Consider the following 11,265-nt stretch of genomic DNA (forward strand, 5'->3'; position numbering starts at 1 on the left):
CAGGGAGAGCAGAGAGGGGGGGGTGCAGGTGCGTGGAGCCCCCCAGCCAGTGCCCGTTACCCCGCTGCCCCCCGCCGTGTGTCACCTGTGCTGCGCAGCCGAGCCGAGGTGCCCCGCACGGTGACGGAGAGCGCCCGGAGGCAGCTGAGGGGCTGGCGGCCGCCACACGCCTCCTGCTCCGCTGTGATCAGCAGCGTCCCCTCCACAAAGTCCTGCGGGCAGCGAGCACGCTGAGCCCCCCTCCTCACTGTGCACCCCCCCCGCCTGACCCTCCTGGCCCAGACCTGCACCAGGGTGTACTCGCAGGCACCCGGGAAGGAGAAGCTCCGGTGGTCAAAGGTGACATAGTGCAGGTCCCCCAGCACCGCGCACTCCGCTGCGCACCGGTCCTGGGTGCAGAGCCAGTGGCCCCCCCGGCACGTGCTGCGGGGACAGGGACGGTGCAGGGGACACCGTGCCCCCCGACACACCGCTCTTGCCCCCTGCCCGGCCCCCCCCCCAGCACTCACCACTGGTTGCAGCGCTGTCGGATGCTCTGCCCCGGGGCGTACTGCCGGCGGCCGTGGTGGCAGGGGCAGGCGCTCTGGGGGACGCAGGCCCCCCCAGCCAGGTACAGCCCCGGGGCGCACTCGCAGCCACTGGCGCAGTCGTCCCGGCAGTGCCCCTCCTCGGCGGCACCCGCGGCTGCGCAGCTGGCGGGGCAGGAGGACACGCAGTCCGAGTACCGCTGCCCGCGGCCACACTGCCGCTCTGCGGGGCACCAGGGTGCAGCTCAGCTACATCCCGCCACATCCATCCCACCTTGTCCCAACACATCCCACCACATCCGTCCCACCACATCCCTCTGTGTCCCACCGCATCCCACCATGTCCATCCCACCATGTCCCAAATCCACCCCACCACATCTCACCATATCCCACCACGCCCATTCAATGGCATCCCGCTGCATCCCTCCCACCACGTCCCACTGTGTCCCACCACATCCCACCATGTCCATCCCACCAAAGCCCCCCACTTGCAGCCCAGCCACACAGCCAAGCCACCCAACTGTGGGCTTAGCTCCGAGGCAGCAGCACCGCTCCCCCCGGCACCTCAGGCTGCAGAGGGAAGGAGGAAGGGGTCAGGGAATGGGATTCACTTGGCCGAATGCAGCTCCCTTTGCAGGGGTGCTGTGCTAGGCGAGGGGGGCGTGGAGCACAGGGGCAAGCACGAGCCATCAGGGGGCACGCACAACCCATTGGGGTGCCCACGAGCTCCGTGGGTGCTGGCAGCACACAGCAGGGTTGGGGGCAGCCAGGGGCTGGGGACCCGAGCAGCCCAGGCACGTCCCTACCGCAGAAGCCCGGTCGGCGCCAGTCGACGTAGGCTTGCCGCTGGGCGCAGTCCCGCACGTAGCCCGCAAAGGTGTCGCAGACGGCGTGGGGCGGTGAGGGCCCCGCGCCCCCCTCCTGGCAGTGCACATCCAGGCAGGCCTCGTAGAAGCCGTGGGGCTCGACCTGGTGCAGGAGGTAGCATCAGGGCGGCGGGGCCGTGCGCCCCCAGCCCCGCGGAGCCGGTGCCACTCACCGCGCCGTGGCACTGGCTGAAGGGCTCGGCGAGCAGCTCCCCGCAGACAGCCTCAGCTGCCCGCCGCGCTGCACTGCCTGATGCACAGCTGGGGCCGGGCTCCACCGCGTCCCTGCAAGAGAGCTGTGGCCGGGGGGGGGGCATCAGAGGGGGGGCAAGCCCACGAGGGACCCCCCAGCACCCTGTTGTTGGGAATGGGGTTGAGGTGACATCCCCAAAGAGCCCAGCTGGGTGCCGGGCACGGTGCCCCGCTCTGCTCGGCAACATCCACTCCCTTTCCCAGCTCTGCCCAGCCCTGGTACCTCAGAGCTGGCATCAGGGATCCTCCAGGAGTTCCCAAAGCTGGCGGCAAATGGGGCCACGTCCCCTCCGACCCGCAGGAAGTCATCTGCGGGCAAGGGATGCCGTGGATGCGCCACACGTCCTCGGCACCGCCACCCCTGTGACTGCCATTGCTGCACCGTGCAGGGTGCCAGTGAGGGGCCTTACCGGTGGGGTCGTCATTGTAGGGGCCGCAGAGCCCCCGCGTGCTCCCCCGCAGCTCAGCGCCGACCGTCACGTAGGTCGTCCCGCGCCCATCCGACTTCACGCGCACGCCCAGCCCGCTCTCCACGGCCACGAAGTCCCCAAGCCAGGTGATGCTGATCCCTGTGGGGACAGAACCAGGGTGCTCAGCAGGGCACGGGGACGGGACCCGGTGGGGCTCCGCTGCATCTGCATCCCCTGAGCTGGCACTGTCCCCCTGCAGCACCTCGTGCCACAAACCACCAGGTCCCCAGCAGCAGTGCCCCATGGGGACAGGCGCACCCAGCTGCCCCTCACCGCTGTGCAGGTGGGGCTGTCCCTCCGGCACCACCACGCCGTTCACGGAGACGTTCCGGCCCCGTGCCACCACCGTGTCCAGCCCAAATGTCATGTGCAGCGCCTGCGGGACAGAGGCTGTGAGCAGGGGGCCAAGTGGACCACGGCAGGGACCCAGCAGCCTTGGATATTGTGGCACGCAGCAGGGATGGAAACTCTGCCCCCGGGGTTACAATCCAGGGCTAACCCCGTCCACCCTCTCCATCCACCTGTGCACAGCTCCCCGTCGCGTGCAGCCCCCGGCGATGCCGGTACCTGAGGGCTGCCCATGGCGATGGTTACAGCCCAGGTGCCATCTGCGGAGGCAGCCAGGCTGTAGGCGCACTCGCCCTGGAAGTGGAAGTGCCGCCCGTCGAAGCTGCGGTACCGGGAGCCGGCCCAGGCGAGGCAGCTGGCGGCGGGACGCTGGCGCCGTGCGGCCGGGCCCCTCGGAGCTGCGGGCAGGGGCACGTCTCCTGTGCCAGGGGGCGAGCACCACTCAGCACGTGCCTGGCAGAGCCCTGCGCCCATCCCCCTGCAGCTGGCTGCCCCCAGACCCACCGGCGAGGGGCTGGTGGGTGCAGGCGAAGCAGAGCGCCGAGGAGGCGTTCCTCCAGCTGTGCCCCCAGGGCTGGCGGCAGCACTCGGCCATGCTCACGGCGGAGAGGTTGCGGGCGCCCGGGGCGTCCTGGCACTGCCACCCGGCGTAGCAGTGTCCCACCGAGCCTTCCCCTGCGGCAGAGGGACACGGCTCATCCCCGTGGCATTGCAATGGTCCCCTGCCGCCTGCTAAGCCCAGCGTGCAGGGGATCACGGTGCCACTGCGCCTTTGCCAGCTCCTACCCTCGGTGCAGCGGGGGCCGCTCCAGCCGGCGCAGCAGGCGAGCACCGTGCGGTTCCTCACTGCCGGCCGCGTCTCCGGGGGCCTGCGGAGCCGGGGCGGCCCTGGCGTCAGGCTGAGGGCGAGGGGCACGGGGATGGACGTCCCCTGGTGCCCCCAGCCCTCCCCGATGCCACGCAACCCCCGGCGCTCACTTGTAGACGTAGCACATGGGGGTGCCGGAGTCGGGCTGGGCGCTGGCAAGGGGAACGCCGCGGTCTCCTCCGTAAGCCTGGCGCATGCGGTCCCGGTCGATCCGCCAGCCCTCCAGGCTGTACTGGTACATGCTGGGGCAGGGCACCACGTCCTCGCGCCGAGGGGACACCACCTCCTCCTCCGTCACCTGCACCGTCTGCTCGCACCACCGCCTGCGACGGCACCCGGCCAGCCGCCGGCGTCACCGGGAGCCTGCGCCAGCCCGGCCCCGCTCCCCACGCGGGACTCACCCGTTGGCAGCCTCGGCTACCACCCAGAGCAGCAGCGAGGCCAGGATGCCCGTGCCCATGCCTCTGGGCTGCCGGGGCCGTGCCATCCCCGCTGTGGCTCACCGCTGCCTGCGAGCGCCGGCCAACCTTCGGAGAGGAGGATTTGGTGACGGCGCTGCTGGCGAACCCACAGAGCCCGGGGAGTGCCCGAACCTTCCCCACGGGGATGGTCCCTGCTCTCCTTCACCGCTGCACGGGGCGTAACGGCAGAGCTGGGGGTCCCTCCCTTCCCTGGGGGCCCTTGGTGATGGGGACACGGTCCCAGACCCCATGGGTGTGCCCAGGGGGTGCCCCCTGCTCGGTGGGACTGTGCCAGGGCTGGAGCTCAGGGGGACGGTACCCGATGCCCCCCACTCCCAGCAGAGCCCCTCACCTGGGGCTGCCCGGACCCGCAGCGCTCTGTCCTCTGTCCCCGGACCTCTCGCAGCCCCAAAGCCGCCCCGAGGGGCAGCTTTTTATGAGGTGGGTCCGGCCAGCCAGGGCCAGCTGTGGGGCTGGCGATTGGGCCCAGCTGCCTGCCATGGGGACCCCCCCGTGGCCCCAGGGGAGGCCGATGCCGTTTCTAGGGCAAAACGCTGCGGATTGGTGCCCCTGCAGCGGCTGTGCCCTGTCCAGCATCCTGCCCTGCGGCCCCCCTGCCCCAGACACGGATGTGCCTGATCCCCACGTCCTGGTCTTGCTCATCCCTGTCAGGAATGCACAGGGGGGCACTGCCCAGCGCGGGGGCACATCTCAGCCCCCAGACCCACGGGGAAAGGGCCCCACGAGGACAGGGGCACCTCAGGGCAGCTCCCAGCCCTGGCCCCGCTCCCTGCACCCCACAGTGCTCCCCCACAGCCCTGCGTCCCCCCACGTCCCCGTGCTCCACAGCCCCAGCCTGGGGGGACCCCAGCCCCACAGCTCCGTGCTGGCTGCTCCCTGCCCCGCGCTGGCCCCCTGCCCATCTCCCATCCCCAGAGCCACGTCCCCATGTCCCCATAGCCATGTCCCCCTGTGTCCCCATAGCTGTGCCCCCCTGTGTCCCCGTGCCTGGCTCCCTGTGCCACGTCCCCATGCCCCTGTCCCTGCGCCCCTCTCCCTGTACCCGCACCCCCGTCTCCCCACGCCGCTGCCCCCTCCATTGCCGGGTTCAGCCCCGGGCAGCCGCTGTCTGGGGGCACAGTGGCTCAGCGCGGCTCAGCACTGCATGGCTTGGCACGGCTCGGCACGGTACAGCATGGCTCGTCTGGGATTGGCATGGCGCATGACAACGCGGCACGGCACGGCGTGGCACGGCTGGCACAGGACGGCTCGGCTCGGCATGGCACGGCTCGGCATGGCACGGCTCGGCATGGCACGGCTCGGCACAGCACAGCACGGCCTGGCACAGCTTGGCTCAGTTTGGCACGGCACTGGGCAGCTTGGCACGGCTCGGCACAGCCCGGGACAGTTCGGTTCGGCACGGCACAGCCCGGCACCCTACGGCACGGCGCGGCTCGGCTCGGCTCGGCTCGGCTCGGCTCGGCTCGGCTCGGCTCGGCTCGGCTCGGCTCGGCTCGGCTCGGCTCGGCTCGGCTCGGCTCGGCTCGGGGCGGCGCCGCGCGGCCGGCGGGCTGCTGGGAGCTGTAGTCCCGCTGCCCGCCTGTGCCGGTGCCCCGGGGCCGGGGCCGGGCGGCGGCGGCGGGGAGCGGCGGGGGGCGGCGGGGCCCCGGGCGCGCTCCCGGCTCCGTCCCGGTCCCTCCGGGCGGCGGCGGCGGCGGGGGGACCGGCGGGGCGGGGGGACCGGCGGCCACCGCGGGCGGGCGGGCGGGCGGGCGGCGGGGCCGGGGCCGGGCCCGGTGGCGGCGGCGGCGGCGGCGGCGCAGGTAGGGGCGGCGGAGGGGGGCCCGGCCCCGAGGCCACGGCGAGGGGCGCGGCGGGGGCCGCACCGGGATCGGCACCGGGAACGGGACCGGCACCGGGCCCCGCTCAGCGGCGAGCCCCGGGGAGTGGGGGGGGTGGGGAGGCGCGACCCCGGGGGCTGGGTGTGGGGCCGGAGGGGCTGTGGGGGGGCTTTGGGGGTCGGGGGGCTGGGGACGGTGGGGTGGGGGAACGCAGGGGGCAGTGGGGGGCACGGGGGGGACATGGGGGGACATGGGGCAATGCGGGGGACGGGGCAGGGCTGGGGGGGGCTGGGGGTCGGGGGGGGCACAGGGGCAATTGGGAGGGTGCGAGCCCCTCGGGGTGCCCGGGATGGGGTGGCTGTGCTGGTGCCGTGTCCCCGTGGGGGGCTGGGGGCGAGGCCGGGGGGCTCCGGCTGCCCCCCTCCGTTGAGCAGGGCCGCGGTTTCCCCATCGCCCCTCGCAGGGGCTGAGCCCGCCCGAGTGCCGACGCGGAGCGGCCGCGGCAGGACGGCGCCATGAGGGAGAGCTTCGACGCCCTGCTCGCCCTGGGTAAGGCAGCGGCACCGACGCCCGCTGCGGAGGCTCCGGGTTTGCTCCCGTGCCCGCCGCAGAGCCACGAGCTCGGGGGCCCGGCCAGGCAGAGGAGTCGGCCCCCAGCACCGCTGCGGCTGGGTTTTAGCGCGAGGCCTGGTGGGAAGCCAGGAGCCGGGACCGGGACCCAGGGTCGCCCCGGTTCATCCTGGCGCCGTCCCCTGCAGGTGTCCCCATCACCAAACCGGAGCCGGTGCCGCACACGGAGCAAGCGGAGGAGCCGCGCACCCAGGCACCGGCGGAGGAGACGGAGGCACCGGGCTGTGCCGGCTCAGGTTGGTGCCAAGGCCCTGGGGGGGCTCTTGCCCATCCCTGGGTCTGGTGGGGACCCCGGCTTTACCGCGCTTTGTCCTCCCAGCAAGGCTGCTGGTCCCCAAGGCGGAGGCGCTGCCTGAGGGCGATGGCGAGGAGCAGCCGGGCGGCGGGGACGCGGGGGCTGTGCAGGGGCATGGCAGCCTGGAGCTCGGCTGCTCAGGTGAGGTTCCCATGCCGGCATCTCCAGCTCGTGGCAAACCCGCCGGTCGGCACGGTGCGGGCGCGCTGGGGACAGGCGGTGACGGGCGCTGGGTTCCCGTGGTGGTGCCGCCCGTCCGTAACACGGGGCGCGCCGATCGCGTCCCCACGGCCCCGCTCTGTGCCCCGCAGAGGACTGGCTGGTGCGGAAGGTGAAGGTGGAGGACGAGGACGAGGAGTGGCCGGCCGGCCTCAGCGCCGAGGCCCTGCTGGCGGGGCAGCTCCCGGGCAGCGCCTCCCCGCCCGCCGCGGGCGCCTGCAAGCCGGAGCCGTCCAGCCCCGGGGAGCCGGCGGAGCTGGGCTACGGCGTGCTGCCCGCCTTCGCCTGGCCGCTGCTGGGCGAGGGCCTGGCCGGCCCCAGCGCCTGCCAGCACTGCTGCTGCGCGGCGCAGCCCCGGCCGTGCGGGCAGTGCGGCGCCCCGGCCCCCCCGCGCCCCTTCGCCTGCGCGCAGTGCGGGAAGGGCTTCGGCAAGAAGGCGCACCTGACCCGGCACCTGCGGGTGCACACGGGCGAGCGGCCCTACCCCTGCGCCCAGTGCGGCCGGCGCTTCCGCCAGAAGATCCACCTCCGCTCCCACCAGAAGACGCACACGGGCGAGCGGCCCTTCCCCTGCACCGAGTGCGGCCGCCGCTTCCGCAAGAAGACGCACCTGGTGCGGCACCAGCGCACCCACACCGGCGAGCGCCCCTACGCCTGCGCCTGCTGCGGCCGCAGCTTCGCCCACAAGCAGCACCTGCTGCGGCACCAGCAGCTGCACGCCGAGCCGGCCGACGAGGCCACACTGCCGCCCGCCGAGCAGAAGCCCTTCCCCTGCCCCGAGTGCGGGAAGAGCTTCAGCTGGAAGAAGAACCTGACGTCCCACCGCCGGCTGCACCTGGAGGGGCGGCCCTTCGCCTGCGCCGAGTGCGGCCGCGGCTTCAGCGACAAGCGGCACCTGACGGCCCACCTGCGCGGGCACATGGGGCTGAAGCCCTACGCCTGCCCCCACTGCGAGAAGACCTTCAGCCACAAGCCCAACCTGACCACCCACCAGCGCACGCACACGGGCGAGCGCCCCTTCGCCTGCCCCGACTGCGGCCGCGGCTTCGCCCACAACCAGCACCTGCTGCGGCACCTGCGGGTGCACACGGGCGAGCGCCCCTTCGCCTGCCCCCAGTGCGGGCGCTGCTTCAGCTCCCGGCCCAACCTCATCGCGCACACCAAGGCGCACGCCGGCGCGCGCCCCTTCACCTGCGAGCAGTGCGGCCGCGGCTTCAGCCGAAAGTCCCACCTGGCGCGGCACCAGGCGGTGCACACCGGCACCCGGCCCCACGGCTGCGCGCAGTGCGGCAAGCGCTTCAGCTCCAAGACCAACCTGGCGCGGCACCAGGCCGTGCACACCGGCCACCGGCCCTACATCTGCACCCAGTGCGGAAAGAGCTTCAGCCGGAAGACCCACCTTCTGCGCCACGAGCGCACCCATGCCGCGGCGCCCGCGCCCCGGCAGAGCTGGGTGGCCCCGGCCCCTGCCACCCTCTGCCCCTGAGCGCCGGGAGCTGAGCCCCTGCCCGCAGGGCTGCCGTGCTCCGTGTCCTGCGCCGGCACCGCGGTCGAAGGGAGGAACCGGCTGCTCCGATGTGGGACGTGCCGCCAGCTGCTGCCCCCCTTGCAGTGCCCAGCTCCGGGGACCTGTGTGGCATCGGGGTGGGGACAGGGACAGAGCTGTCGTGCTCCTGCCAAGGGGGCCAGTGCAGGGCACCCGACGGCTCTGGGTGGGCCCAGCGATGCTCTTGGCCCCGGCACCGGGACGCTGCGTCTGGGCTCGCTGTCCTTCTCCAGGCAGGGCCCAGCGAGGCGGCTCCAGCACCGGAGCGCTGGCCTGCGGCAGGGCTGGTGGCTCTCAGGCAGCAGGGCCAGCACCTGGTGGAAAAGCTCCCTGCAGCCGCACGGGGGGCACGAGCCCTGCTCCCAGCCCTGCCCAGGCCTGGCAGGCTCCCCTGTGGCAGGAACAATTCCTAAATGCCAATAAAACGTCCTTTGCCAAGTTTCCCTGGGGATATTGTGGGGCTGAGCGGGAGCGAAGGCTGCGCAGCGGGACGGCGTGGGGCTGCGGGGTGCCAGCGCCACGGGGCAGGTGGGATGCAGCATCCGCAGGGCAGGGCCCTGGGGCTGCGTGGGGCCACGCTCCGCACCCCAAAGCCCCTTGGCTGTACGCAGGGCTGGGGTTCCCGGCCGGCCAGCGGTGCTGCAGGCGCTCCTGGCGCCGGCCGCATGCCTGCGGGTTGTTTTCCCCGTCCTGCGGCGCGCTGAGCTGAATCCGCGCTTGTTTGCTCCTGGAAGGAGGGAGAAAACACGAGCCTGGGGCCGCAACCGCGAGCAGGCAGCTGGCCCCAGGCGGGCGGGAGCCGTGCAGCAGCACACGTAAAAAGGTGCCTGTTCTTGCACCTCGGCGTGGGGCAGGGCAGGACGGGGCCGAGCCATGCGGGCTGTGCCCTGCCGGCAGCGTCCGGCTCCTGCTGGCTCTGGCGAGGGAAGGCGCAGCCCCTGGAGGCCGCGGTGCCGCCGGGCTCCCCACTGGGGATGCTGCCCCCAACCCACGTCTCAGCCCTGCCATGTGTCGCCCCATCCCCAGCCCGTCGCGCTGTTCCTGGCGGCCGGTGGCGGTGGCAGGAGGGCAGCGGGGCAGCGGGGACCAGGCAAGCTGGCACATCCCCATCCCCTGGGTGGACCCCAGCCCCTGCAGCAGCGGGGGGGCTGGCGGTGGTGTGGGTTTATCTCCCCGCTGCAGGACCGCGGGGCTCCCGGCTCGGCTTCCTGTTATTGCAGCGGCCGGCACGGTGCTGGCAGGGCCGGCACCGCCGCGACGGAAGGGAGGGGGCCGGGGCCCTGCCGCTGCCGCCCTTCCCGTGGCCGCCAGGCACCATCCGGCCCCGGGACGGGGCTGCGGCCCCCCGGAGGGAAGGGTGGTGGGGAGTTGGCCTGGACATCGGGAAGAGGTTCTTCACCCAGAGGTGGTCGCGCACTGGAACGGGCTCCCCAGGGACGTAGTCACGGCACCAAGCCTGTCGGAGTTAAAGAAGCGTTCGGACTGTGCTCTCAGTCATAGGTCTGAATTTTTGGGCAGACCTGTGCGGTGCCAGGGGTTGGACTCGATGATCCCTATGGGTCCCGTCCAGCTCGGGATATTCCATGAGTCAGTGGCTCCGTGCTGCTGGGGCTCGGCATCGCCGCCGCTGTGCCTGGGGACCGGCGATGTCTCTGGGGACAGCGGTCACGGCGAGGCTGTGGGCACGGCTGCGGCATGGGGACGTGACCGGGGACACCGGTGAGGGCACAGCGGTGGCACGGGGACATCAGCCCCAGCACAGGCAGGGCCGTGGCCCCGTGGGTGCCCGGCAGCCGTGGGAGCAGCCCCGGCCAGTGAGTGGTGTGGGGGCTGGAGCACCCCGTCCACCCCTCTGTCCTGCCCATCTGTCTGTCCAACTGTCTGTCTGGCCTCCCCTCTGTCCCACCCATCCCTCCCATCTGTCTGTCCATCCCTCTGTCCCTTCATTCCTCTGTCCCATCTGTCTGGCTGTCCATCCACCCATCCATCTTCTCCACCCATCTGTCCATCCATCCCTCCTTCTGTCCCTCCTGCCCCTTCCTCCATTGCTTTCTCATCTGTCCATCTATCCATCTGTCTGTCCATCCGTCCGCCCATCTGTCCATCCATTCATCCACCCCCCTACCACCTCTCCCGCCATTTATCTTTCCCTCCCGTCTGTCCGTCCGTCCACCCACCCATCTATTCATGTGTCCAGCTAAGTGCCCACCCATCCATCCCTCCATCCCCCTACCACCTCTCCCGCCATTCGTCTTTCCCTCCCGTCTGTCCGTCCGTCCGTCCGTCCATCCCACGCACCCGCCTGTCCCACCCCTGGGACCGCAGAACCGCTGGGGCTGGAGGAGACCCCCGGGGACCTCCGAGTGCAGCCCCCCCCCCCCCCCGCCGTGCCACAAGCCCACTGCCGAGCTGTGACGCGCGGTGCCAGCTGGCTGTCCGTCCGTCTGCCCACCGGCTGGCCGTCTGTCCGTCTGCCCGTCCACCCATCCCTCTGCCCTGTCCGTCCGTCCGTCCGTCCACCCACCCACCCAGCCCCATCTCCCATCCCTCCGTCTGTCTGTCTGGCCCATCCCTCCGACCCCCCCCCCCCCCCCGCCTCGCGCCCCTCCGCCCGGTGCCCTTCGGTCCCGGTGCCGGTCCCGGTGCCGGTGCCCCGCCCCCTCCATCGCCACGGCAACGGGAGGCGGAGCCGAGGGGGCCGCCGGGAGCCGCCGTTCGGTGAGCTCGGGGGGGGTCCCGGTGTTTGGGGGGGGGGTTGGGGGTCCCCGGTGGCGAGCCCCCGCCTGCCCCGAGCACCCCACGAGCCCCACGGGGGGGGGGGGGGGGGAAGAGGGGATCCCACGGGGGTCCGAGCCCCACGGCGGGGATCCGAGCCCCGCGGGGGGGGGTCCGGGGGGGCCGTGTCGGTGCCGGTGCCGACCCTCGGCGTCCCCGCGGCGCGG

At 72.8% G+C, this 11,265-nt stretch overlaps 2 protein-coding genes across 2 annotated transcripts in view; one reads left to right on the forward strand and one right to left on the reverse strand.

The window, feature by feature from the left end:
* LOC118251766 (SCO-spondin-like) overlaps nt 1-3,791 on the reverse strand; it is a 35,705-nt gene extending 31,914 nt beyond the window's left edge. The window contains 13 exon segments of the mRNA XM_050716860.1: nt 86-212; nt 285-423; nt 510-750; nt 1,334-1,496; nt 1,567-1,689; nt 1,869-1,954; nt 2,056-2,214; nt 2,389-2,491; nt 2,683-2,882; nt 2,968-3,138; nt 3,250-3,332; nt 3,442-3,654; nt 3,733-3,791. Of these exon segments, the coding sequence (XP_050572817.1) occupies nt 86-212; nt 285-423; nt 510-750; nt 1,334-1,496; nt 1,567-1,689; nt 1,869-1,954; nt 2,056-2,214; nt 2,389-2,491; nt 2,683-2,882; nt 2,968-3,138; nt 3,250-3,332; nt 3,442-3,654; nt 3,733-3,791 (1,867 nt within the window).
* A 2,333-nt stretch (nt 3,792-6,124) lies between these two features.
* On the forward strand, nt 6,125-8,764 carry ZNF467 (zinc finger protein 467). Its single transcript, XM_050716861.1, has 4 exons — nt 6,125-6,182; nt 6,392-6,499; nt 6,583-6,699; nt 6,870-8,764. The coding sequence occupies exons 1-4, from the start codon at nt 6,149-6,151 to the stop codon at nt 8,261-8,263; spliced, it is 1,653 nt and encodes a 550-aa protein (XP_050572818.1). The 5' UTR covers nt 6,125-6,148; the 3' UTR covers nt 8,264-8,764.
* The last annotated feature ends 2,501 nt before the right edge of the window (nt 8,765-11,265 follow it).

The sequence above is a fragment of the Cygnus atratus genome, unplaced genomic scaffold, assembly GCF_013377495.2.
Source record: "Cygnus atratus isolate AKBS03 ecotype Queensland, Australia unplaced genomic scaffold, CAtr_DNAZoo_HiC_assembly HiC_scaffold_47, whole genome shotgun sequence".
In the NCBI taxonomy this organism is placed as follows: Eukaryota; Metazoa; Chordata; class Aves; order Anseriformes; family Anatidae; genus Cygnus; species Cygnus atratus.

Bases quoted from the DNA above. Each gene is read 5' to 3' on its own strand.
- ZNF467 (XM_050716861.1), top strand. From the start codon at position 6,149: ATGAGGGAGAGCTTCGACGCCCTGCTCGCCCTGG. The intron at 6,500-6,582 runs GTTGGTGCCAAG...TTGTCCTCCCAG, and splicing joins ACCGGGCTGTGCCGGCTCAG to CAAGGCTGCTGGTCCCCAAG. The intron at 6,700-6,869 runs GTGAGGTTCCCA...TGTGCCCCGCAG, and splicing joins CCTGGAGCTCGGCTGCTCAG to AGGACTGGCTGGTGCGGAAG.